Source organism: Colletotrichum fioriniae (genome assembly GCF_027942845.1).
Source record: "Colletotrichum fioriniae strain IMI 355084 chromosome Unknown scaffold_7, whole genome shotgun sequence".
Lineage (NCBI taxonomy): Eukaryota > Fungi > Ascomycota > Sordariomycetes > Glomerellales > Glomerellaceae > Colletotrichum > Colletotrichum fioriniae.
Window position 1 is genome coordinate 1,834,600 of NW_027076843.1, and position 26,220 is coordinate 1,860,819.

General features: G+C 53.3%; 7 protein-coding genes across 7 annotated transcripts; 3 read left to right on the forward strand and 4 right to left on the reverse strand.

Moving 5' to 3' along the window:
* On the forward strand, positions 1-3,140 carry N0V96_006670 (uncharacterized protein; the record flags this gene model as incomplete). Its single annotated transcript, XM_053197755.2, has 2 exons — positions 1-1,823; positions 1,877-3,140. 2 exons carry the CDS (start codon positions 1-3, stop codon positions 3,138-3,140), a joined length of 3,087 nt encoding a protein of 1,028 aa, XP_053044833.2.
* A 273-nt stretch (positions 3,141-3,413) lies between these two features.
* Positions 3,414-4,329, reverse strand: N0V96_006671 (uncharacterized protein; the record flags this gene model as incomplete). The annotated part of the gene is made up of 2 exons (XM_053197756.1): positions 3,414-3,828; positions 4,070-4,329. 2 exons carry the CDS (start codon positions 4,327-4,329, stop codon positions 3,414-3,416), a joined length of 675 nt encoding a protein of 224 aa, XP_053044834.1.
* Positions 4,330-7,205: 2,876 nt separating this feature from the next.
* On the reverse strand, positions 7,206-9,863 carry HGT3 (Ribulose bisphosphate carboxylase large chain; the record flags this gene model as incomplete). The annotated part of the gene is made up of 6 exons (XM_053197757.1): positions 7,206-7,558; positions 7,615-8,327; positions 8,384-8,866; positions 8,933-9,010; positions 9,076-9,531; positions 9,835-9,863. The coding sequence occupies 6 exons, from the start codon at positions 9,861-9,863 to the stop codon at positions 7,206-7,208; spliced, it is 2,112 nt and encodes a 703-aa protein (XP_053044835.1).
* Positions 9,864-15,804: 5,941 nt separating this feature from the next.
* Positions 15,805-18,522, forward strand: N0V96_006673 (uncharacterized protein; the record flags this gene model as incomplete). Its single annotated transcript, XM_065757796.1, has 4 exons — positions 15,805-16,026; positions 16,205-17,072; positions 17,637-17,864; positions 17,918-18,522. The coding sequence occupies 4 exons, from the start codon at positions 15,805-15,807 to the stop codon at positions 18,520-18,522; spliced, it is 1,923 nt and encodes a 640-aa protein (XP_065613713.1).
* Positions 18,523-19,597: 1,075 nt separating this feature from the next.
* On the reverse strand, positions 19,598-20,974 carry YHM1 (high copy suppressor of abf2; the record flags this gene model as incomplete). Its single annotated transcript, XM_053197759.1, has 7 exons — positions 19,598-19,684; positions 19,764-20,018; positions 20,084-20,261; positions 20,360-20,607; positions 20,706-20,747; positions 20,816-20,853; positions 20,911-20,974. The coding sequence occupies 7 exons, from the start codon at positions 20,972-20,974 to the stop codon at positions 19,598-19,600; spliced, it is 912 nt and encodes a 303-aa protein (XP_053044837.1).
* A 688-nt stretch (positions 20,975-21,662) lies between these two features.
* RPC82 (RNA polymerase III subunit C82) lies at positions 21,663-23,861 on the reverse strand (the record flags this gene model as incomplete). The annotated part of the gene is made up of 4 exons (XM_053197760.2): positions 21,663-22,814; positions 22,875-23,624; positions 23,731-23,793; positions 23,853-23,861. The coding sequence occupies 4 exons, from the start codon at positions 23,859-23,861 to the stop codon at positions 21,663-21,665; spliced, it is 1,974 nt and encodes a 657-aa protein (XP_053044838.1).
* A 789-nt stretch (positions 23,862-24,650) lies between these two features.
* Positions 24,651-26,220, forward strand: QCR2 (ubiquinol-cytochrome c reductase core subunit 1; the record flags this gene model as incomplete). Its single annotated transcript, XM_053197761.2, has 4 exons — positions 24,651-24,911; positions 24,994-25,168; positions 25,225-26,063; positions 26,125-26,220. The coding sequence occupies 4 exons, from the start codon at positions 24,651-24,653 to the stop codon at positions 26,218-26,220; spliced, it is 1,371 nt and encodes a 456-aa protein (XP_053044839.1).

Here is a 26,220-nt window from a genome sequence, read left to right on the forward strand (position 1 = left end):
ATGCGCGCCGATGCCGCGCCGACGACTCAGCCGCTTATGACGATCAGTCAGATGGCAGATGTCACCAACCACACACGGGTTGTGCCCGTCCCCGTACTGGCCACGGCTGCCGGCGAGTCGGGTGAGCTCCTCCGTCTGTCCAAGATTGATGAGACAAACTGGCAGTGGGGTGAGAACGAGAGCCCAACGCTTCGCATGTTGAGCATCGACCAGCATGACAAGGAAGAATCTGTCTTGTGGTCGAGCGATGGAGCCCCGATTCTGCAGATCAAGCCTGCGCTGAGCTTGGTCCGGTTCGAGCCCACGAGATGGCTGCTGGTGCAGAAACGGACTTCGACTACCATCCTCCAGCCGGATTACCACAAGATCCCTGTTTCAGAACGCCCATCTGGGATTGAACAGGCTATCGAACGCCCATCTCGAATTAACCCGAGACCCGTCCTCACCATCTCCTCGGAGCAGACTGGGGGTTTTGCGCATTCTGATGTGTCTTTCAGCTATGGCTCGCAGAAAAAGCCGCCTCAGCTGGCCATTATAGATGAGTGCGGCTACTACAGTGTCTGGGATGTCAAGGGTCGAGGCATGGTGGGTTCCAGCGGCTTGCGTCCAAAGCTCCGTCATTGCGGCCACATTCACTTGGGTGTCACGGAGCAGCTCCCCGACGAGGACTCGCCGGCTTTCCGCGCAGAGCCTCATGGCGTCATGTGGATCGGCGCGGCCGGCCCAGGTGTTGATCTTTGGGACGTGCCCGAAGGGCAAGATGTCGATGCAGGAAACGACCTAGCCGCCCTGACGTCGAGGTCCAAAAAACTCGTCATCTGGAACCGCGCAAAATTCGAGGTCGTTGATATCAAAGACTCGACGTTCCGAAAGAGCTTGGTCATACTCAAGACGGACGAGCCAGACTACATCCTCGACGTGAAGCCAAACCCTTTGAACAGAAGCCAGATCTTCATCCTCACGAGCTCGGGGTTCTTTTGGATCGAGACGTCGTCTTCAGGGACAACAGCCAACAAGGCAGGCGGACTCTCCATTCTACAATCCTTTGCACATCTCAGGGGCTCGGATGCCGACGCTCTCAGGCTCACCGTGCATCATGGCGGTTCGGAGGCAGGAAATGAGAAGTGCACGGTTTTTATCTACTCTGACAGATCACCAGAGGTAGATGTCTACTGGTTCTACGCGCCTGAAGACACGGGATTGCCACAGTTTGAGCACCATATCATGAAGCTCACGGGCGACGCGACGAAGCTTCAGACTCTGTGTCCGGTGCCAGCTTTCCTGAGAAACCCCTCTCCTGCATCAGCCAAGGGCCCAGGCTTGGAGTACCTCAACCATGAGATCAGATTTCAGCAGTTGTTCGTTCTTGGCAGGGACCTCAGCTTGAGCCAGAGCCTCTTTGCAATCTCAGCCGGCCCTGACCTCGATGTGGTGGCCCCCGATAGCAGTCGCGAGTGGTCAAGGGATGGACGCAGACAGGCGCACAACAAGAGGCGAAGACAGTTCCTGCAGCATTTTGAAGGCACTTTTGTCGTTCCCGATGGCCTGGGTGATATGGATGAGCTGGTGCAGCGCCGCGCCAATCGATATCAGGAGCTCATGGAGAGTGAGCAGGCAGGAGAGGAAGCACAACTTAAACAGCGGTGGCCTAGGGGTCTGAACCTGGACCAGTTCGTATCTCGCGTCAATGTTTCGATCGAGTCGGTCATCATGGCGTCAGAGCAAGCTACCATTGAGGGGCCTCTGTCTGTGTTCGAGGCCATACGGGAAGCAGCCGTCAACTGTCTCGAAACTGAGGGCGGGTACATCCCGCTGCATACTTTGTAAATTTGGATCTTCCCACGCCCACGTCTTTCATATACTGATAGGTTCTCAGGCACGAGTACGAAAATACCTTTGAGGCGCCCCCTGTATCCCACGAGGCAGTAGCAGCGTGGGACTCTCGCTTCCAGGAGATGATGAACGCGCAGACCGATCGCGTCATTGCTCAACCTCTCACAACGCAATTTCTACACGGCTTGGAAACATTGTCGCCCCTCGCAGACATTCGTGACCAGCTCGAGGAGATGTGGAGTGCAGTGGGCCTCCCGCCTAGAGCACAGCAATCACGTAACGTTGTGCTGGCAGAGACGGCCGAAGCCATCGCCAGGTCCCTCTTCGGTGTGGCCGTACTCGACGCGAACCTCCCAAGTAGAGAAGACGAGTCCCCTACCTGGGTTCCCGAGCCTCCACCACTGCCAGTCCGGCAGCCGAGTCAACGGTCAAGCCAGCGCTTCTCGTCATCGCCCGCAAAACGTAGCCAACTATCGTCAAGCCAGCGACTCTCGCTCTCCCCGACCAAATTAAGCCAGCCCCTCAGCCAGAGAATCTCTCTATCGCCAACCAAACGCGGCCAAGCCCTCGGCCACCGCCTATCGTTCTCGCCTTCCAAAGGTGCCCGCTCCCAACAACGCTTCGATATACCCCCTTCATCGTTCCCCTTTCCCTCCTCAGGGCCCCTATTCTCCCCGTCCTCCTCCGCCGCCCCCTCCTCGAGCTTCCCAGACGCCGCACCACCAACACCAACAACACCTGCACCCACCACAATCGCAACCACGGCCCTCCAGCGCCTAAGCATGCTCGCCGAAGACATCAACACCGCGGAAGCCCCCGCCCGCCAACACAAAGTCCTCGCCTACTGGCCCACCGCCCGCGGCGTCAGCACGGAAGGCTACGTCTCCTCCGTCCTCGCCTCCTCCACAAAACACATGGACGTCCTCAACGAGCGCCGCCACCGCGCCGAATCCCGTCGCCGCAAGCGCAGGTCACAATTTCTCGGCGCGTCGTCGCAGCACGGGTGGGGTACGAGCGAGATGGACGACGTTTTCGAGTCATCTGGGCCCGGGACCGGGCCGGCGACGAAGACGAAGACGAAGACGGCGACGAACACCGGGTTGGAGTTTGCGCCTGCGCTACCGCCGGCAACGCAGCCTCTTCCCAAGCTTGCGCCGCCCATCATCGGCTCGAGCCAGCTTCCGCCCGTGCCGTCTTCGCAGGCTATCTTCTCGTCGCAGATGCCGCTCGTCATGTCACAGCCCATGGCTGGGAGGCACGGTATGCGGTCGCCGGGGAAGAAGAAGAAGAGAAAGTCTGGGTTTTAAGGGGGCCTGGGACATGGGGGGAAAAAAGGTCCGCCTCGGATCATTGTGTTGCAGGTTGTTACTCATGTTTTTTCATAAATACTACGGTCATGTCGGAGATACATCATAATACCCCCCCTATCTGGGACGATGAGCTGTTCCTCAGCTCAATGCAAATTACTATCAATAAACCCACTTCAACCCTCTCACTTTTCTAACTTCATCTCGCATCTGTCTGTGACAAGTCTCTTCAACTCAACCTCCATCCCCTGGGAAACCCCAGCTCCTTCCTACTCACTGCCGTCCCCCGATCCCGCTGCCAACATCATTCACCCCCGTCCCCTTGATCTTGTGATCACTAGGATTCGCCGCCGCCTCGTACAGAATATTCGCCGGTGCCCTCCCCAACTGCATCCACTCGCCCTTGAACCCCACATACGACACCCTCGTCTCGTCCTCGTCCCCGTCACCGAAATTATCCTCGAAGAACAGCGTCAGGCGCTGGACGCGCCCGAAGAGGCTCCGCTTGACGGGGATCTCCTGGACCTGCCCCGTGCGCGAGAGCTCGAATTCCTGCGTGGGGTGCGCGTCTTCGGCCGAGGAAAAGTCCAGGTCGTCGCGGTTGATGAAGAGTTTTAGGGTGCGGGGCGCCGAGGGGGAATCGGAGGTGCGGAGGAGGAGGGCGTGGAGTTTTACTTGGCCGGTGAAGCTGGCGGTTCGTTAGTGGTGTTAAGGATGAAGAGATGTTGAACGGTTTGTGTGTGTGTGTGTGTGTGTGTGTGTGTAAAATGAATGAGATGGATGGAATGAGTGAAAAACAAAGTTGAACAGCTCGTAGCCACAAAAAGCCAAAACACAATCAATAAGACAAGACCAGCTGAGAGTAAATAAATACATGGACAAATAAAGGGAAGAAGATGAAGAAGAATAAAGGGTGGTGCTTCACTCACGGAACATTAACCAACAACTGCTCATCACAGTCGCTCACAACCTCGGGCTCGGCGTCCAGCCTCTCGGCCCACGTCTTCTTGACGACGGCCCGCGCGCTGCCGATGGCCGCCTCGTTGAGGGCCGTCACCTCGTCAAAGTTGATGTGGCCGTACAGCGAGTGCTGCAGCGCGGGCGTGATGTCGTCCGAGTGGTCGTGCTCGTCGTGCCCGCCGTGCCCGCCGTGGCTGTGGTCGTGGTGTTCGTCGTGGCAGTGGGCCATTGTGTGTGGTATTACTAGGTTATTATCTTGCTGTAGTGTTCTGATGTTTTGATGTTGGGTGTTTTGGTGATTTGCTGGTGAGATGGGTGGTGACGATGGTGGGGTGTTTTTGGAGGGGTCGTTTGGCACTGGTGAGGGGTTCCTCCTTTCTGGTGGGTAGTTTGGGTGATATATTCCAATGCGTTGGTAGCTAGGTGATATCTTTTTTCTGTGGTGATATCTCGTTGCGTAAAGACCGTCTGGGTATCAAGGATGCGAAATGAGTGAGTGATGAAGATGAGTCGTTCTACGTTTGCTTAATGATGCTCTGAATGATGTAGTGCAGTGAACAAACGGCCCCACTTCAAGCTAGAAGGTTCCGGCGCCGGGTCCGTGATTGGCTCTAAGCCCACCTCCGCTGGACGTCGAGGTCCGTTGCGGCGTCGTTGATAGAAAGAAGCTTTTACCAAAATAGGTTGTTTCTGTTCATAGAAATCATTTCTTGTGGTTTTTTTTTTTTTTCTATTTTTCATATCTTAATGATTGAATGCTTGAATGTCTAAATGAAATACTCGACCGTTCGTGCTGTTTGCTCGTCTTGTCAGGCGGGCGAGAACTGGGTCGGGCTCACCTTTGACTACCACGAATTCACATCTTACGTGGATCAGAAGGAGCTCCATATCTTTAAGATTCTAATAATCTTTTGTAGTAGAAGTCATATTGCCATTCTTTCATTTCATCGTGTCCTGGTTCTGTTCGCATGAGTATGTCTGAACCAAATTAGCTATTGGCCGGTCCCAAACACATCGTATGTGGCTAGCTATATCTCTCAACAGCGGCTATTTCACTACACCCTACCGGTACCAGGGATTCCAAGTTCTCATATATTTATGGGAAATTTCTTAGATGTTCACGTTTCGGTAAGACAGCAAGTATGCCCTCGGTCTGTGATGTGGACGGCATGTACTTGCCAGCTTTTGCCGTCTATCAACTTTACGAGTGACAAGTAGAGTGTTAACTTAGCCGGTACAATACAATGATACCTGGAATTTATACGGTATGAGATTGCAAAGTTTCGCTAGAAACGCAGCAAAACTTACCCTCCCTGCGACAACATCCTAAGATTTCAAGATTCCCCCTTCAACACCGTCATCGCCTCCGCCTCACCATGGACGCAACCTCCCCGTCCCCCTCCAAACTCTCATCCACAAACCCAAACCTCTCATAAAGCCCCTTGCCCGCCTTACTAGCATCAACATACGCCGCGACCCCGTTCTCATCCGCAAGGCCACACCCCCACGCGAGCAACATGGACGCCGCGCCCCGCCGCTGGTAATCCGGATGCGTGACCAGTGTGTCGAGATCTGAACGTTCCTCCCCAAATATTCATCAGTAACCATCAATAGCCATCATAGATACGATTCTCTCGTCGAGAGCATCTATACCTCTCTCGGGACAAGATCACAAAAAGTCTCAGAACGCCTAAGGGGAAGTCCAGGTCGAACAATAGGTCAAGGGAGAACCGGGAAAACCAAAATAGAAGAAAACCAACTCACAATAATGCCTCTCATCACCCATAACCCTTCCCCTCTCCCCCTCTTCCCTAGCAAAGAACAAATCACACACCTCGGAAGGCATATCCTCCGCCCAAGGAGGATACCGCCGGCCCCTCTCGGCCGGCATACTCGTATCCCACTTGGCCCACGCCGCGATCCTTGGTCTGCCGCCGCCGCTGCCGCCTCCTTTCCCCCCTCTCTCATCCGTTTCCTCCGTCCCGCTCCCGGCGATGCTACTCACATCAACAACCTTGACAAACCGCTGAAACGGCTTCGCCCGCAAATCCCCGCCATTCGCGTCATCCCACCACGCCCTCACGCCCAGCGTATCGGGCCACAGACGGCGAATCACCTCGTCGTCCGCAAACGCCGCAAACCACGTCTCCGTCAGGGCGGGGATATCATCCAGCGTGGCTTCTTCCAGCTTGAGGGTGTTTTCCTTCTTCGTGGCCATTGTGTGGTTTCTCTTTTTCCTTTTTCCTTCCCTTTCTTCTCCTTCTCCTCTATTGTCTCTTTTCTTCTGTTGTTCTGCCTTTTCTTCTTGTCGAAAGGTCGCTGTCGTTATGTTGACGAGCTTTGATCACTCGTGATGAAATCGCACCTGAGAAGTGAGATGAGATTAGAGATACAGAAGTAAGTATTCTTTGTTGACCAGGTAAATCAGGGGCAAATAGGTAAGCAGGCAGGACAAATGCGGGGTTTGCATCTTTGTCGATCAGGGGCAGATGGGTGACACGATCGATCCAATGTGGTTCGTATTGGCTGAACTTCAGTCTCAAATCTCGGTAATCGACTCCCGTATTCGTCCTCAGCTAGTTTGCAATCTTTGACTCTGCTTAAAGATGACCTTTTGTTGAAAATGAAGCAACCTACAAAGGCATAGGTCCTCACGCTGCAGCTGCAGAAGCCGATGGACACCCAAGTAGGAACACCAACACGGTTCATCACCTATCCGCGAGCAAGCCACAAGTTTGATCAGCACTCTTTTTGCGTGACTGATTTCAATGATGCAGAAGTCGCTGGTGATAGACACAAAATTTATGTACAGACACTGTCCAATGAAAATAGCTCCCATTCAACTAAAGTACGTAAAAGTGCTCGCAGACGCTGGGTTCGGCGACCCTCTCATCTTTGTTCTGCAACGCTTCTCTTAAATCCGATCCATCATCCTCGTTTTTTCCCACACCCGTCTCAAACGTTGAAAGGAAAAGTCAACCCAGGCGCTCAGCCGTTTCTTTACTATCCAGTCCGGGAGGCCTGAGACACCGAGGAGAAAGTTGCCGCCGTCTATATGCAAAATACCGTCTAAACGTGTTGATTCTCTTGTGCGCCGGCCTCATCTCAATCATCCTGGTTACCCAGAGGAGCGTATCTACCGCTGCCGCTGCTGCTCTGGTCTCGCGTGCGACCAACAACTCTGGAGACCCATCCACTAATGGTACTGCTGGCCTCACCATCCTGCCCCTTGCCGTCGGGAATGTCAGGAGGGTCGAGAGACAGGCCGGGAATGGCGCTGTTGGCAGTGAAGTTGCCAGGCCGTCCCCGGTATTCGGATCCAATGGGCGATCCGGGCATGAGCGAGTCGTTCTCGCGACCATGCAGAGACGGTGTCCCAATGACAGTGCTGGCGTCGCCAAAGAGCGAATCCATCTCTTCCAAGCGGACACCACAGGTCTCGGGGTAGATGAAGTATACTGCGTGGGTGTGTTAGCATTCAAAGTGCAGGATGGGTACGAAGAAGACAACTTACCAACAATGAAACTGACTGCACAGAAGAAGGCGTGCACAAGGTACAACCGCCACTTGATCCACTCCTGGAGCAGGGGCGTCATTTCTCCGACGAGCCAGTTGAACGCCCAGTTGGTTGCCGTTGACAAACTGGCACCCTTAGAACGAATGCTCAGGGGCAAGATCTCCGGAGGGTAGAGCCAAGGGATCGGGCCCCATGAGTATCCAAATGCCGCATTGTATATCATGACAAAGATGACGACCAAGGTGGGTGTGTAGGTGATGTCGAGGTAGAGCCAGTACGAGATCATTGACAGTGAAACACACATGACAATGGCACCGCTCAGCAGGATTGGCCGGCGACCCCATCTGTCAACCAGATACCATGGGGGAATGGTCGAGAGAAGGTAGGTAATGCCGTTCACGCCAGCCATGAGGACGGCGTCATGACCAACCCAGCCTGCCTGTTCAAAGACGTAGGGAGCATAGTAGCTGATGACGTTGATGCCATTGAGCTGAGCAAGACCCTGGGCCGACATGGCAATGAAGACACGGGTGCTGTACTTGCGGAACATCTCGGCGTATGTCCTCTCACCCTCCTGTCGCTGGAGAAGCACGTTCATCTTAATTTCGCGATACTCGTCTCGGGCCTTTTGGTTGTGGATGTCACCCTTGCCGTAGAGGTTGGCAATGACAACGATACCTTCTTCGTCGTGATCGTTGTCAAGGAGCCATCTGGTCACACGTCAGGATATCGCACACAAAACATTCACGGCACGCAGAAGACCAACCTTGGAGACTCTACAATGACCAAACTTCCGAAGCCGAGAAGGGCTCCCATCACGCACTGCATCAGAAGAGGAACACGCCATGACATGTCACTTTTGATAAAACCGCAGAAGTAGTCAACCCAAACCGAGGTGGTGTAGCCGATGATGTTACCGGAGAACTCGATGCAGGCAAGCTTTCCACGGTTGTGGGGAGGGGAGATCTCAGACTGGTAGACTGGGACGATGGTAGACAGAGCACCAACGCCCAGACCAGCAATGATTCTGCCCAACATCATCATGGGCATGCCAGTAGCGAATGTTTGCAAGGCACCGCCAACGAAGAAAATCATGGAGCCATATAGAATAGTCTTGCGTCGGCCGATGATATCGCCAACCTTGCCAACGACCAGGGATGAGATAAAGGCACCAACCTCGAGGATAGCAACCATGGTACCAATCTCGGCCGAGGAAGGCTGGTGGAAGTAATTACGGAAGTAGACACCCCTATTGATTCCATCGATTAGCTGTGGCGATCAAAAAGGTGAGCGGTGGGCAGAGTAGTGGACGTACGTTATGATGCCTGACATGACACCCTGATCATAGCCGAATAGGAAGACTCCCAAGGAGACGAAGATACTCGTGAAATAGCTGTTGGACGTGATTGTCAGTCAAAGGATGTCGCGATAAGGGTGTTTCGGAAGGGCTGGACGCACATCAGGGCCTTGCCAGTAAGGCCGTGAACAGAGGAACCGCCCGGCATGATGGCGCCGATGACTCGCTGCGCGCGGGTCGGACGAGGTTGGGCGATGTCGGGAACCTCGATTGCCTCCTTACTAACACCTCCACGACGGGTTTGTGAATTATCGCGGCGACTAGGAGACTCTTGTATGCGAACACGCTTCTTCTTGGAAGACTTGTGGGAGGGATGTCTCTTGTGAACGCCGGCTAGCAGCTCGTCATCAACGTCGCTGGGCAGCTGGGTGCGAAGGGGGTCTTCGTCGTCGATAAGGTCGGCGATGTCCCCAGTGTCGGTCCAGGAATCGGACTCGGAACCGAGAGAGTCCTCTGATGACGGGTGGCCGTGGTGATTGTGTTTGTCGTTGTCAAAGTTGTGGTGTTGACGGTGGGAGGTGGAAGAGGAGGTGTGGTTGTGATCACGGTCACGGGCGCTGTGGTGGTTGTCGTCCCGATCAGATGCTAGCAATGACGTCTCTTGTTCTTGCTGGTCTGGATGTGGCCGGGACTGCAGGGTCCGCAATGGGATGTTGGACGGGAGACGTCTACCGTTTGAAGAGGGAATCTTGGGCGGTTATGGGGCTGATTAGCGACAGCACCCTTCCGCTCTAAGAGGAATTGAAAAGGTTGGGGGGGTGGAAGTGAAAAGAATGTCTAAAAAACGACGACTGGCGGGCAGCGAGTCGAGTCGAGTCGGGTCGAAAAAGTGACGGTGCTTGGTGCTTGGTGCGTGTTACTGGGTGCGGCGAGTAGGCCGAATCGGCATGTGTACTCTGTAAGGTGAGGTAAGGTAGCGTTGGATGACAGTCCAATCCACTCGCTGATGCAGCACTGCAGTGAGAGACTATGGTGGGACTAGGAAGGGGCAGCTATGCGGACGGGCGGGCTGGCCGTGGGACCGCTGGGCAGGTAGCTCTCTGGCTGGTGAAGGTGCGTGCTTGGTCCCAATGTTGGATTTTGGGGAACCTTGGAAAGGGATTGGGGAGCAAATCGAGGCCTGCTATTGGTGCTGCTGTTGCTGCTGGGGGGAGGGAGCCTGGAGCAGGACGGGCGCGGGATGGGATTGGGCTGGAAGGGAAGGGAGAAGGGGAGGGGCCAGGCCAAGGCAAGTGCCAGGCAAACAGGCTGACAGGCAAGGCAAGAAAGAGGGAGAGGGAAAGCGGCGGGAAGGGAAGGGACGGGAGGGAGCGACTGAGAAACTGCAGGAGACAGCTCAGGCTGGCGGGCTGGCGGCAGGAGCAGGAGACAGGCGGCGCGAGTCCGGCTTGGTTGGGGGCTTCCAAGAGTGGATGCCGTCGATGCAACCTGCTGCACAGTGACACACGGTCTTTCCAGGAAGCCTGTGAACTTGGGAAAGACCAAGGAAACCGATTGCTGGGGGTCCCACTTTCCTTCGGTTGTAGGTAGCTTGTGCGCTGAGCAGCAGATTGTGGATCACCGCCGACCGGTGCAAGAATAGCTGAAGACGGGAAAGTACTCTGTACTATGTATCCTGAGAATAGGATTCAAGAGAACAAATTCCAGTCTCTGCTTTCTTCGCTTCTTCTTCTCGTTCAATTCCAATGCCAGTGTCTCTCGGTGCTTTCGAATAGAACGAGAGGACAGGGTACAATGGAAGGTCAAGAATGATGTCCAGGAATCCTGGCTTGGGGCAAGTGTCTTCCTGCGATAGGTAGGTACCGATGAGAAGCAGATGACCAGCCAAAGGGGAGTCTACCTTGTTCCTCCAGGCTTCCCGTATCCTTTCGATGCAGGGTGCAGCTGGCCAAGGGGGCAAAAGGAGTACAGGCCGTACGCAGTAGCGCGCGAGCCCACCTGAATGATGCTTCTACGCAACGGTGCAGCAAAGACGATGCCGCGATGGGGAAAACGGATGCAAGAGGCAGAGAGAACTCTTCAAGTCCACGCCGTTGTCCGACTTTCTCCTAGGGTGCGGAGAGCGCCTAACGGGTTTGAGGCAGTATGCCCAGTAGCGCAGATCTACCTGACCCTTTGCCTTGGCACAGAGTCCCGTCGATACAGCACGTAGCACGCAGCAGCAGCAGCAGCAGCAGCAATCAGTATCGACAGAGCGATGAAATGATTGAAGGGGGTTGGTAAATGTGCTGCCCACTGCCGATGACGAAGTCGATTGAAGAACGTGGATTGGTTTGCTGCTAGGGCGGCTACCCGCTTGGACGGTAAGGTACGATACGGTAGATATGGTGAATGTACCTCAAGAACCAGGGATAGAAGAATGAAAAGAGCAGATGGAAATGGCAAGCATGAAGCGAGAGGATCAACAAACGGTCATGCGGCCGAGTATCAGTCGAGTCGTGGGTGGTGTCTTGTATCGAACAAAAGGAGTGTCAGGTGGTCGGTCTGGATGAAGTATCTGTACGGAGTACTGGGCTACGAATGTTGCTCGAGAATGGGTTGGAGGGTGAATGAATGGTGGTTGAACTTGTGAGCCTCCTTTGGGGGAACGCGTAGGATACCTTAGACAGGACGGGGCACACGACCTCCTTTTCTTCCGGCTGGACGAGCAGCAAGGGACAGATTTCTGTCCTCAGTCCTGCCGCCCCTGAAATGAGGATTATCCGATTCTGGCGCATGGGTTCCGGGAGCCAAGGGAAGGGAATCTGGGAACTCTGCGGACGGGACGGGCTGTCCAATGCGATTGCCAGATGGACAGATTACACAGATTACCTCCTTCTCACTTTTCAGAGGCTGAGGAAGTTACTCGCCCACTAAGTATGGATCTATGGATGGACCTGCTGCGTCGTATGCGTATGAAAAACTATGGGAACTCAGCGAGGCTCAGAGATCAGAGAGATTGAGGGACCACTCAACTCCAGACCCGAACCTTCCCTCACAGATTCCATTTCTAATTCCGCAGTCCAGCCCCACGCCTTGCAGGCACACGCCGCACGACTTCACACAATCCATCCTGGGCCGCGTTATCCCATCCCATACTAGGTATGACACTTCACGCTCGGCATGCTGCTCTTGGCCCTCTCAATTCACAGATGATTTACGTATCGCTTACACTTCTATTCTCAACGTGAGAATTCATTATCTACTTCAAAGGTGACCACGCACGTGAAACCGTTTGCTGACTCGATTCACATGTGGGCCATTCTACTGGTCCCGATGGAAGGGATCATCGGCGTGTCGTCGGGCTTTCGGACCATACGAGACCGCCCCCAAATCTTGCCTTTCGCAACCAATCCCGTATGCCGATAGACGACAGCCGTGCTAGTTGCACTCGTCGAATTGAGGCCCGTCTACCGTCACAGAGTGCAGACTACCTTACAGTGTATCAATCGGAACTTTCCTTTCCTTGAGGCTTTTCAGCCGTTGAAGATCGTCCCGGTCCGGGTCGAACTATCCGCCGGTGCGGTTCGCACACCCTCATGGAACTGTCGTGCCTTTTTTTTTTCTCTTTGATCCCGGGCACTATCCCGCTACCGTGTCCCAGCACAGGCGTTTCGCAACGTCCATCCAACGGTTCCGTGAGGGTACACGGCCCCGTTTTTGACGACGATGCCGAAAACCGTCTGAGGGAAAGAGGCTCCACAACGGTGCTTTGCCGTCGTACCTTCCCCTTCGCTGCCCACCAAAACATCGACGTCATTTCTTCAGGACCCATTCGAAGATGCAAGAGGGTTCATCCTGCCACCACCGCCTTTACCCCAGACAATGCAACCACAAACCCTCTGCGCAATGTGCACGGCGTGACAACCTAACCCTCGCCAACCTCGGATCTGGGAAATCTTCTCCTCCCCCCAAAAAAGAATTCAGATTCGGAGTTGCAGTGGGACATGATCCAACCTTTTCGTGACCACCTGACACATTGTTGCATGGACTGATCGACGAGTCAAAAGTCGCACGCACGCGACAGCAGACAACAATGCACGTCTCTTTCCACGACCGCTCGACCGACAACAGTGGCACTGTCTCGAGAAAGACCCTGAAAAGGAATAACTTTCGGGTTTGGGCCCTCCACTTGGTGAACACTGCGATCCACATAAGTCTCGAGAACCAAAGCTGCCTTCATGGCTCACGACACAACGGATGGGCCTCGTTTTCCACTGATCCATCTTCGTGCTTGGAAGTCTACATTGGAAGAGCGGGGGTGATTCCTTTCTTTTACGAGTACCTAAAACCCCCCAGTCCATTCCCCCGCGCCTAGGTTGCTCACGAGTCGCGGCCGGTCAAGACCCCGAGACCCCAAGACCCCAAGACCCTTAAACATCGTGGAGGAGGGGAAGCAACTTGAATCGTTGACTAAGACACTGGAGAAATGACCGTTCGATTCCCGCCGAAAGTGTAGTTTGTAATGTGGACGACGTGGGGAAAGTGACATTTCGGAAGACTTGTGACGGTTGAACATCGCTTATTAGTCAACTTGCTATGCAACAAGCATAGCAACAGAGAGCTCTGGTCTATTGCCAAAGTATTCAAGGTGAAGGCAGAAAATGACTGAGTATCGTTCACCATGTCAATTGAGTTATGCCGCATGCGTTGCTATTCATCGCAGTCTGTGTGTGTACCGTAAAGTAGGCCGTGCCTAGGGTAAACAAACGCCCGTTACTTCCCACATCCTATCAACACCCTACCGTGTACTAGATCAACAAAAAAAAAACCCAAGAAGCATACGGAAATTTCCCAAGGAGATCAAAACAATCTTCTCACCGCAACTTGAAAGCATATTCAACAAGATATCACATGTGGGTCGTGAGGCCGGGGTGAGCAGCAAAGTGGGAGGGGGGACACATCGTGAGTTTGTCCGTGGTGGAGTCAAAACACCAAAACTTCAACGACAAAAACATACAACACCAGGTATTCGCTGGTCGTCACCGACCCAACTACTAATCCGGCCCTCATTGGCTTGTCTATGGGAGAGCGGACGGGATCCCGAATTTTCCAATGGGTATGGTCGTATGTGATGATTTAGGGAGGGCAAGATGATTATAGCCTGGTGGGATGACGAGTGATTGTGTCCGGATGGAATGTTATGGGACTGTGAATTATGAAAGTTGGGCTGTTTACGCGTCGAGATACCTCTGCTGAGAGACCCAATGTCATATAAGGAAGTCCTAGTAGTATGAGATTCGTGTGTAAAACGTCTGGCTGTTGCCTCCCGCGGTTGCCTTGTACCGGAACCGGTATTGACCATCATCAAGGAGTTTAAGAGGACTGATATATAATAGGCCCCTAGCTAGATCACTATTTACAGGCTGTAAGCGCTACTTGGTTTAAAGAGTGCGAACAAGTACGCAGACTTTTCTAGTAAAAACGCTTTCGCAATACAGCAATCCTTACCTTAGGCTCGAACTTCAAGAGCTTGCAGTTACAGCTTCAAGGTTGACAAAGCTGTCGATATCGGATACGTGATGTTCAGTTTCTTGGTGTTTCCTTTCATTACTCTCAAATGATTTGTAGATCAGTGTAAGTAGTGGAGGTCCCGCGGACGACAAAACCAAGATTCGCGGTCTTCAACAAGCACAGTACGCTGTTCAGATGTACGTGCGGCTCTTCGAAGACGCAGGAATTGTGCCTCTCAGTTTCTGTTCAAATAGTCTAAGTGAAAAGAAGAAGGGCTATTGATAAGTCGACAGAGAGAATCCGCTTTTAAACTGGGAAGGAAACCAATTGCCTTGACTTTCCCGTTCAACCCTCTTGATCCTCATACCAACAGCAGGCACAGGAGATCCATACATCCGATACCGTCTCTCCTCAATCTTGCATTTGGTTAATACCTCTTTTTGAGATGATTGGCTCTCTTAATCCATGCGTCTCTTTTTTTTTTGTAAGCAATTTACCATCATGAGTATGGTAAATGCCCTTGATCTTTCTTATCTTGGTCGGAGCTCGTTCCGCGCCACGACACCAGAACCGTTCCGTACAAGTTCCGAGAGAGCGGGGAACCCGATAACACCAAGCCGACAACCACTATACTCCAGGATTGACTATCACAACTCAAAGAATTTGAAATATAGATCTCATCGATTTCAAAGACGATGAACCAGTCGGCTCGGAATAAGAAGGAAAAGTCTCGAAGTGGGTAAAACGCGCGCCTCTCATGCCGACTGTGGTGGTTCCTCTCAACTAACAAATGTCTGTCTTCCAATTACCTTAGGTGGTTGCCTCGTGTGTAAGCGAAGGGTAAGTCGATCTTGACGGTTACTCCTACGGGAAGTGTTGGGACTCAATTCTAATATCGGGTTGTAAACCAAAAGCGAGTCAAGTGTGACGAGCAAGAGCCGAGCTGTCAAAGATGTATCAAGATTGGCACCGAATGCCCCGGTTATAAGCGACCTGTGAGATGGTCTACCAAGTATGAGAAGGCTACGGTCTGGGATCGCAATGCGACTGAGCCTTGCTGCCGAAAGACTGCCAGAACGGTTTCAAGTGTCCAGAGACTCTCGGTGGACACAGAACATCCGACCTTGCTGGCATCTGAAAATCTTCAAGATGTGCCTCCTCCCGCTGAGAGCGGAGAATTCGACACAGTCGTGGTACCAGAGGCTTTGACGAGCATTGGCACAATCACACCATCACCGTTTCAGGACTACTCAGGAGAGATATCAGCACTCTTGCGGTATTACTTCGCCACAGTCTGCCACGTTTTATCCTCTTTCGATTCGCTGCACAATCCGTTCCGCTCAGAGGTGCCTAGGTTATTCAGCCAGTCTCCGCTACTGCTCTACTGCGTCTTGAGCATGTCCGCCGCACACCTCTATCAAAACGAAGAGTCAAAGGCTGTTGTTCCGTTGAAACTCCAGACAAAGGCCATTTCGTATCTCGCCGGACAGCTACCCACGCCACCTCATATTGATGGGCTTGGAGTGTCCATCTACCGCAAGCCAGCAGCAGGAAGACTAGTCAGAGCTAGTGTTCAAGATGATGTCGTTCTGGGAACTATTCTACTAGGAATGACATCGGTATGTTTTTTTCGCACTCTCCCGGCTTCACTCCATTTCGACCGCGGTCTATGATTGATGAGTTTACAAACAGGCCTGGCACGACGTATCTTCCACTGGATTAATGCATCTCCACGGATCAAGGGAGCTCTTTAAAGCCTGGATGTCATCTAGCCATCTAGACACCGGCCTCCAACAGATGAGGAGAACGACGACCGCTACCCAAGACTTTGTGGTCTCGTCCATGGTGTACTGGGAAGCCATGAGCTCCTTCATCGTAGACCAGGACCCGGACGCTCTATCCTACCTGGACGTCTTCTGCCACCTCCCGCCTTCTCTCAAGAGGTACCCGTGTCCCTGGACAGGCGTGGGGACGATCACCTTCATATACCTGGCAAAAACAGCGACGTTGGTCAGGAAGTTTAGAGTTCTGGGTAGTTTGGGCTTGTGCCTACGGGGTGGTGGTGTCCAGGATACGTCGTACTCGGATCTTTTGCAACAGGCCACGATCTTACAAGAGGAGATTTCAAGGCTCGAAGATTCAGCTGTGGGCTCAGTTGCAGACAGTGGCGATATATTCACACCTCCAGATCATCTCATCGCCATGGAGCAATGTTACCGGCAGGCGGCTCTGATTGAGTTGTACAGGGCATTCCCCGAGCTGGTAGAAATCTCAACCGCCAAGGATCACGCGAGGCTCGATGCCAATGAACAGGATAATGGGAAAGCGGGAGAAGTTCATCATCTTGCTTTGAGGATCCTTCAGACCATGGAAGAGATACCCGTCACATCTGGCACCGTCTCGACGCAGCTTTTACCGCTCATCATCGCCGGGAGCGTTCTCGGTCTGGTTTCGAGAGAGGATATTGCCGATGAAGGTACTGAGTTTCTAGGCAGTGCGAAAGAGGTCACGAGGTGGAGAGACTTTGTGAGAATGCGCACTCGTTGGCTTTACCAGTTGATTCGACTCAAGCCTGTAAGGCATGGGTTGCTCATCTTGGAGGAAGTTTGGGCGCGCATGGATAACCTATACGCTGCAGATTGCTCTGATAACCTCAATCCAAAGGGTAAAAATTGCCATTGGATCGATGTAATGGAAGAAAGGGGGCTAGAAACAATGCTGGGGTAAAGCTACGACAAGCATGACATAGATACCTCAGCTCAGACTTACACGTGAGAACACGCAGACTTTACCAGATTTTGGTATCAGTAGAAGCGTGATAAGTAGAAAAGAATGTAAATTCAATGATCAAAAAAAGAGCCAGCGTTATGAGCGAATTCGAAGGTCTCAGCAGATGAATGCCATCCGTTTGGGCGCTTCAGGATGTAGTAGCGCACCTCGCACTTTTTGTCCTAATTGGGAAATATGTGTCCCCACCAACCACGATGCAGTCGACACCGGCGATAGCAGAGACAGGAGTGATGAACATGGACATAAATAGACTCTGCTTTTCCAGTCGAATTGGGGCTTCGGAATATCTTATTTCTATCAGTCTGCTCCAGTAATTCCTTATTGGACATTGTCTGCTTCAAGCCCTATACCATGCCTTCAACACGAGACGGCTACCTCTGGACTCCGTCCGGGGAAACAATCGGTCTATCCACAAAGGCAGTGGTAGACTCTACCCCAGAATCTTCCATCACCAAAACATACGACGTCGTCGTGATTGGAAGCGGCTTCGCCGGCCTCATTGCCGCGCGCAACCTCAGCCGTGACTCTGGCGCTCGAGTTCTTCTCTTGGAAGGCCGAGATCGCATAGGAGGGAGGACATGGACGGCAAATGCGCTAGGAGAGGACTTTGAGATGGGCGGGACATGGGTACACTGGAAAGTCTTCTCAAGTTGTCACCGAGCATATGGTGCATGCCAACTAACCGGAGCACAAACAGGCACCAACCCCACGTCTTTACAGAAATCCATCGATACGGCCTACAATCCAACCTAAAGACGTCTTCAGGCACAGCTGCCGTGGAAAACACATTCTACACACCACAAGATTCGAAGCCTGGGCTGGTCGATACCCTTGCCACCAACAAAGCCGTCCAAAACGTCGCGGATGCCTTCTTCTCGATCGACGGTCTGTCCAGCCGCGAGTTGATGCCGTATGCCCATGACCCATTCCGCCTCCCTGCAGCTTGGATGAAGTACGATCACCTGTCCGCCAAAGACCGTCTGAATCAGCTCGACGTTAGCCAACACAACAAGGATCTTTTCGACGCCATGATCAGCTCTTTTGGCGCGGTCCCCGGCAGCGAGTGCGGTTTCACCGAAGTACTGCGTTGGTATGCCCTGGGAGGTCACTCTATGGCTGGGACCTTCGAGCTTGCCGGCATGTATAAGCTTGGTGGAGGCGGGATGACCTCGCTAGCACGGGCGATTCTAGCAGACTACCGCGGGCATGTGATCTTCAATGCCGTGGTTGACAAGGTAGAGCAGCGGGGATCGACTGTCGTGGTGTCCACGAAGAATGGACGTCGGTTCGAGGCCAAGTATTGTATCTCGACTATTCCCCTGTAAGTGCTTCTCTCTTCAACTGAAATACCTGAGATGCTAAGAATATGCCCAAGGAACTGTCTGTCAGACGTAACCTTCTCCCCGCCGCTCTCACCACTTAGAATGGAAGCCATTCGGGCAGGCCACATCAATAAGGGAAGCAAGGTTCATTTCCGACTTGCAAGGCCTGAACCGGGATGGTTCTCCATGGCGAATGGATACGGATCTTCACCGTGGTGCTTTGCATTCTCAGATCACAATGGTACCACTGATAAAGCAGACACCGGCAACTTTTGCATCGGGTTTGGCTACGGTTCGCATCATATCGATCCGAAGGCGTCTACCGAGATGATTACGACTTTCCAAGACAACATCAAACCCGCGGCCGGGATAACAGCCTACCTCACCCATGACTGGGCCAGCGATAGCCTCGCCAAAGGTACTTGGAGTTGCTGGGGGGCTAACTCAATGACCAAGTGGCTCAAGGAGCTCCAAAGACCAGAAGGCCGAGTTCATTTCGCGAGCGCCGATTGGGCTGATGGATGGCGAGGGTTCATTGACGGGGCAATCGAGAGAGGTGCTACCGTGGGACGGGAGATTGAGGTGTTGCTTGCGGAAGACAATGTCATCGCTAAGCTGTAGTGGCTGGATGTATCCCAATTTTGTTATATTTGTGTACATATCCTTGTTGAGTGTGTCATGGTGATCGCCTAGCAATGGAGCATCCACAGACATCTTTGAATAGCAATGTGCGTGCTGTTTCAGGTTTCAAAGCCACACCCTCAAGAACCAAAAGCCTTGATGTTTCCCGCTAGAGACACTGACTTTGGTATGTATCTTTATTAATAACAGAGGCGATTTTTCTCATCAAGATGAACCCTACTTTGTTGTACATTAATCGGGCCGCAAGCCAACCTTCTTTTGGGGCAGCTGCTAGGCCTCGCTTTCTCATCTTTGTCTATACCCTTTCGTCGAGTCTTCGTCATGTCCAACGATCTATCGGCCTCAGCTCCGAGACTCCACGTTCTATCCATCCAACGCCGTTGCTTGTTTTTTGTTTTCTTGTGAACGTCTAGGCTCCTTTTTTTGTCTTCTTCGTTTATTTCTTAAGCATGCCGTCAAAGGCGGGAATGAGAGTCTGTGCAAGCCAGAATGAGAAGACCAGCTTGGGTCCAGTCATGAGGAGCTACAGGGGAGATGGAAAGTCAGCAAATGGCCGATATGGACAGAGGAAGGGGAGAGGGAAAACTGCTGGATAGTCTTACCTTGGGAACCAGACCCTTGAAGAAAGCGGTGGCACCTTCGTTCTTCATCATGTTGGAGATAATTCTGAAACCGCTCTCGGGGTTCTCAAAGTTACGGTTCTGGATACGGGTCTTGATGACGTCGAGGGGAGCGGAGACGAGGAGGGAGGCGGAGGCACCGGCAATGGAGGCGATGAAGTTCTGGAACCAGGACGCCTTGTTGTAGTCGTCGAGCTTGAAGAGGTACTCCTTTGTGAAGGCGGAACCACCGAAGAGCTGTTGATAGAAACATAGGTTAGTTACTGCCACAGACCCAAAAAATGAGACCGAAAAGCGCTTACAGCGAAAGAACCAGGAGCGTTACGGGCGGCGGTCCAGCCCCAACCTCTGTACAGGCCGAAGCCCTCGTCGGCAACGATTCTGAAGACACCACGGCCGCGGAAGGCCTCGGGGTTTGTCTGTCTCTTGATCTTGAGGACGTCGAGGGGAAGGAGAACGATCTCTCCGATACCGATCAAACTGTGATAAAGTCGCGCGTCAGAATGCGTGTTTGGCCCTCACAGATTTCTTCGGTCTCCGAGCTTGCGCAAGGGGACCAAGAAAAAAAAAAGACTCACCTGCCAGCGGTGGAGTGCATGATAGCCTTGCCAGTCTTCTTGCCGAAAGCGCGCTCAAAGTCCTCGCCATAGTTCTTGGCCAAGAAGTCCCTGGCGATGGGCTGACCGCCATACTTGTATATTCTCTGGAGGACTTTGTAGCCGGCGGCGTATCCCAGACCGGGGAAGAGCGAAACGAACTTGCGGCCCGCTGTCGCGTTGGCCGTGTCCTTGAAGATGACCTTGTTGAGCTGCTCGACGCCGGAGATCTTGATTGCGGAAACGTGTCAGCTTTCTCGGGGGGTCATGTCGTTGAAGCCTTGCTTGCGGTAGGCAGGAAAGGGAGGGGAAGCTCGGTCCGGCGTACCTTGGTCTGGTTGCTCATCAAGCGCTTCGCGATAGTGTCCACCTGAGCTTCTGATTAGCTTCTCATTCCGCGGGCCCTTTTATATAATCGTAGCTCGTCGCAGCACTCACGGGGTGGAAGACGGCCAATTCAGCAATACCAGCGGAGCCTGCAAAACGTCAGCGCGCCGAAGCTTCATGCGCGGGCGCAAGAAGAGGGAGCGTACCGGAGCCCAGGAGTCGCGCGGTGTTCGACTCCTTCTCCCGTCCAGTACCAGCAGTCGGAGACATCTTGATAGGAATCTGCGATAAAGTGCGAAGGGGAAACTAAGAAGTCCCAATTGAACAAGAGTAAAAAAGGCGGGTTCCAGAGGTTCGGACTATCGTCAGGTCGTGGGGGCACGGATATCAGGAGCAGCTCAAAAGAGAAGGGTGATTCAAAGTTTGGAGTCGACAGCTGGGAAATTTTTACTCAACCACTTTGGACCGAACTCGCAGCTTAACTTTTGCTGACCCTGCAGGGGCAGGCACCCCCTGGACCGCCGAGCACCGGGAAGTGGAGCCTAGCTCGGCAGGGATTGGTTCGCCGCGCCGAAGCAGCTTCCATCTACCGACCGATACGCTAGCTCCGACCGTTCTCGACCGATCGGGCTGGATTGTGGCTCGGTTTATAGATAGAGATTCACTTGACCACGATCAATCGACCGTATACCTATTCTCACTCGGAGTCACATCGTGCTGTCGGGGTGACTAAGCTCCAGCTTGGGCGAACTCGAGAATCGCACCCCCATTTTAGCGAGTTCGGGAAAGTTGTGTACGATGTTGAGACGCCGTTCCTGGAAAAAACTGCGCTTCCTTTTGATTTTGGGTATCTATCATCCTTTTGCCCTCCCCATTTTTGAGCCATCCTCCCAACAGCCCATTGCATATGCCGATGACGATGGCACCTGAGGCGCTGTGTACGGTTCTATGCCTCAATCTAGTAGTCTCTGAAGACTCCCACTAGTTCGTCCAGTCTCATGACATGAGCAAGAAGTTTGCTCTGCAACTCCAGGTACTTGCTGTACTTGTTGTAGTGTTCTGCAGTCATGACCTCTTCCTCCTTGCCCTTCACGTCCCTTCTCTCGACGAATGACAGAATGTTGCGTTCTCGGTAGCGATGCACTTCCAGGTTTTGAAGGCATCGAAGCATTGCTTTGTAGTAGTCGTCGACCAGTTGCGCCTCGGTTCTTTCAATGTCAAAGAACCAAAAGAACATTGTTCGCGTCGCTGTTCGGCTGGCATCTCTGGGAACCTCCTGAACATCAACGAAGCCGGCCATCTGCATGGCAAGCATTTTGCCCTGAACCTCGCCCTTCTTCATGAGAGCGAGAGATGGGAGCATCTTCTCATCCAACTTTCCCTTCTCCCGCATGATGCGAGTCAAACGCAGTCCATGCCGACCGAATGACTGTTCGATGACGGCATCCACCTCTGTCTGTTTAAATCCCTCGATCAATGGCTTGAAATCGACGGTCCACTGCCCTCGACCTTGACTGCCACAGTGCCGCAGAAAGCCTTGTCGGCTTTCAGATAGTAGTAGCAAATGCTGCCGCATTTGATCAATACGGCTAGCGCCGAACACGGGCCCATCTTCGAATCTGACCTCGCGGGATCCAGAAGCTGCCCGTGACCCTTCGTCTTCGGAATCGCCCGAATCTGCTGCGCCATTCATATTGGGACGAGCAGAAGCCCTCGGAGCCATCGGAGGTTCATAATCAGAGTCGTCGGAATCGTACATAGGCTGGCCTGGCGTAGCTCTGACCTTCTCAGCACTGCGAACGTCAATCTGGTCTGCAGAAGCCTTTCCAACTCCATGAGAGACATCAATAGAGTCATCGAGGTTTTCGAGTATTTCTAGACTAGTCACAGTAACTTGGCGTGAGTTCGAGCCTGGACCGTCTGCGTCGTTATCAGAGTCGATTCTCGGATCCAACTGACAGCGGGACACCTGTTGCGTCAATAGCCGTAGAGCGGTATGGTATATATGGCCGGTGACTTCTCCAAAAGCATCGGCTGCGTACTGGGCCAGCTTCTGGTTTCGCAGCTCAACGAGACACTTCTCGGTATTGACCCTCAGAACAATGTGCGACTAAACTTTGTAATTAGCCAGGGAAGAGGAAGACAATATTTCATGCAGATGAAGACTCACGTCGATCTCAGGTACATCCTCGTCCCAGTCTGCAGTCTCTCTTGCTCCTTTGCCATTGGCAAGCTTTCTCCGCTTGGTAGAAAACATGTTACCACGTCCGACTTGTCGCTTCAGCTTTTTGCTCTCGTCGCGTGCCTCTCGGAGTCTCTTCGAAACTTCTGTTTGCATGAGTTCTTTGTTCCGTGCTGTCGCTCGCTCGCCAGGGGCCGTTTTGGTGACCTCTTCTTCGATTTCGCGGTAAACGTCTTCGGGGTTTCGAAACGTCTTGGGCCCGACCTGATCAACAATTTCCGCCACAATCAGGCGATTCAAGACAGCGTGAAGCTCCTGAGCCGCATGCGACGGCCTATGCCCATTGACCTTTGCTTTAGAGCCGTTGCCATTGACATGACCGTTCGTCGCATGGTCGCCATTGAGACCTGTCCCGTTCCTCCCCTCGAAAGCCTGCAAGAGATCCGATACCCTAGCGTGGCCGAGCTGCATAATAGTCTGTACAATCTCCTGTTCCGCAGGGCCGAATTCGATGCCAACCATCTCGATGATTTTCCCAGCGCGGATTATGTTGTAACATCCATCGGGATTCGCTTCATATGTGCCGATCTTGTTATTGGAGTCGGACTCGTGGTAAATGAGGCTCTGCTGAACGAGGAGGGCTAGGCCATGGCGCAGCTGCCGCGGAGTAAGACCAGTGGTTTGGATAAGTTGAGCAATGGTAGACCTGCCCTTGCTGAACAGTACAGCCAGGATTCGCTGGAAGAAAAGCATTCGTTAGTATGACCTGTTGAGGATACATGATGTGTAAAAGGTGCGATTATGTTGCGCCGTGTGGGACATAGAGATGGTGCTTGAAACTTACTGCAGGTAACTCGCCGCATATGTCGTTGACGAGGTGAGCGCATAGCTCAGCGCCATGCTTGGTCTGGGGGAGGAGTTAGAGAGATTATGACTTCAGCTTGATCAGCGCGATGCGAAACCTACCACCAACATGGCGAAACTTGGATCCAGGAATCAATTGACTCTAGAGATCCTCTCAATATCCCTAGAGCTGCCACACAAGCTACCGAGAAGTCATTGAGATAATACAGTGCCGTGTGCTGGGTATTGAACAAAGCACTTGGCCACGGATGATTTTGTCGCAGTGAAGGTCGCGGTCTTCAAGTGGTGGAGGGACTGAAATAAAAGTATGGGAACTTTTTTTCTGAGCGGCGGGCCACCTAAGGCGGGGTGGGGGACAAGGTCGATGGAAAGCGCCGAGTCACCGACAGAGTCATGGAGGCTGAAGCTCCAGGTGGATGGATGGCGTGGCTAGAACGTCTGAGATGCAGTACCAAAAACTTAGGTAAGAATGGATCAGCGACGCTCGAATGGAGCCTGAAATTCAGACGGGTCAATTGAGGCCTTCTTGGGATGGCGGGTGCTTACTGGGGCATGTGGCTTGTGGCTTGACACCAGCCTCAATACCTAAGGTAATGTCGGAAACTTGGGATTCACGGATTCTGCGACTCATCACTTTGATTACCTAAGGCAAACTACGGGCGATGGAGGAAGCAGAGTGGAGCGTTCGGCCCCTGTGCCAGGTAATCAGACGGGCTTTCATTGGAGGTTCGGGGATAAGGCAGTTTTCCATCACGTGACGGTGCGAGTGACCCGTAGCTAACCTCGTTCGATGGATCGAAAATTGGTCGGGATGTGAACGAGGCACTTTCTTGTTGAAGCTCCGACGAATTGAGCGTCACGAAACTGGATCTGCCAATTGTCGGCAACCGCATCATCGCAATGATTTCTAGACCGTCCCTCACGAGGGCTGCGCAGCAGACCCTCCGCAACTCGAGCTGTGCTCCCACAATCTCGGGTCGTCGGTTCGCCAGCGCTGCTGCTGGCTCCGGCGCCTTTGAGACCGCCGACGTTGGTGGTGTCAAGGTTGCTGCCAGAGACTCCCAGGGCCCTACGACCAAGTTGGCCATCGTGGCAAAGGCCGGTACCAGATACCAGCCTCTTCCCGGCCTGGCCGCTGGCCTCGAGTCTTTCGCCTTCAAGGTACGATGCGACCCGTTTCCAGCCCTTGGAATCTTTTCCACATATCCGAAGATATTGCGCTGACACGATTTTCAACGAGTAGAACACGACAAAACGCTCTGGTCTGCGCATCGTTCGCGAGTCTGAACTCCTCGGCAGCCAATTGACCGCATACCACACCCGCGAAGCCCTCGTCCTCGAGGCCAGCTTTTTCCGCGATGACCTTCCCTACTTCACGGAACTCCTCGCCGAGGTCGTCTCCCAGACCAAGTACACCAGTGAGACTCGCAAATACATCTGAGCGTGTGGCATGGTTGGTTAACTGTTTATCTAGCCCACGAGTTCCACGAGGAGGTTCAGCCTGTTCTCCGCTTGAAGCAGTCTGGCACCAGCGCTGCCGCTCTTGCCCTTGACTCCGCCCACTCCGTTGCTTTCCACTCCGGCCTCGGCTCTCCCTCCAACCTGACGCCCTCGATCCCTATTCAGCCCTACCTCAGCGAGTACGCCGTTTCCGACTTCGCCCAGGCCGCCTTCGCCAAGTCTAATATCGCTCTTGTCGCCGATGGTGCCTCCGCCGCGAACGTCAGCAAATGGGCCGAGCAGTTCTTCAAGTCGGTTCCCTCTGCCTCCTCCGGCAAGCTGGCCCTGAACACCGCCGCCACCAAGTACTTCGGTGGTGAGCAGCGTACCTACAGCCCCTCTGGAAACGCCTATGTCATCGCCTTCCCCGGTGCCACCACTGGCCAGGCTTCTCCCGAGCTTGCCGTTCTTGCGGCTCTGCTGGGCGGCAAGTCCAACATTAAGTGGTCCACTGGCTTCAGCTTGATCAACAAGGCTGTTGGCGTTGTTCCCGGCTTGTCCACCTCAACCGTCAACCTGTCATACTCTGACGCTGGCCTCCTGACTATCCAGCTCGCTGGCTCAGCCTCTGCTGTCCGTGGTGCCGCCCAGGAGACTGCCAAGGCCCTGAAGAGCATCGCCGAGGGTACCGTTAGCAAGGAGGACCTGACCAAGGCTATTGCCAAGGCCAAGTTCGATGCCCTTGAGGCTTCGGAGAAGCGCAGCGGTAGCATCCTCCTCGCTGGATCCAGCCTCGTCCACAGCGGCAAGGCCGTTGACGCCACCGAGGCCATCAAGTCTATCGAGTCTGTTACGGCTGAGAAGCTCAAGGCGGTGAGTGAACTGAGATTTCTGATACATTCCCAAGAACCCATTGCTGACGATCATATCACAGGCGACGAAGACGATCCTGGAGGGTAAGGCCAGTGTTGCGGCAGTTGGTGACCTGTTCGCTCTGCCGTACGCTGAGGAGCTTGGCCTCCGGGTATAA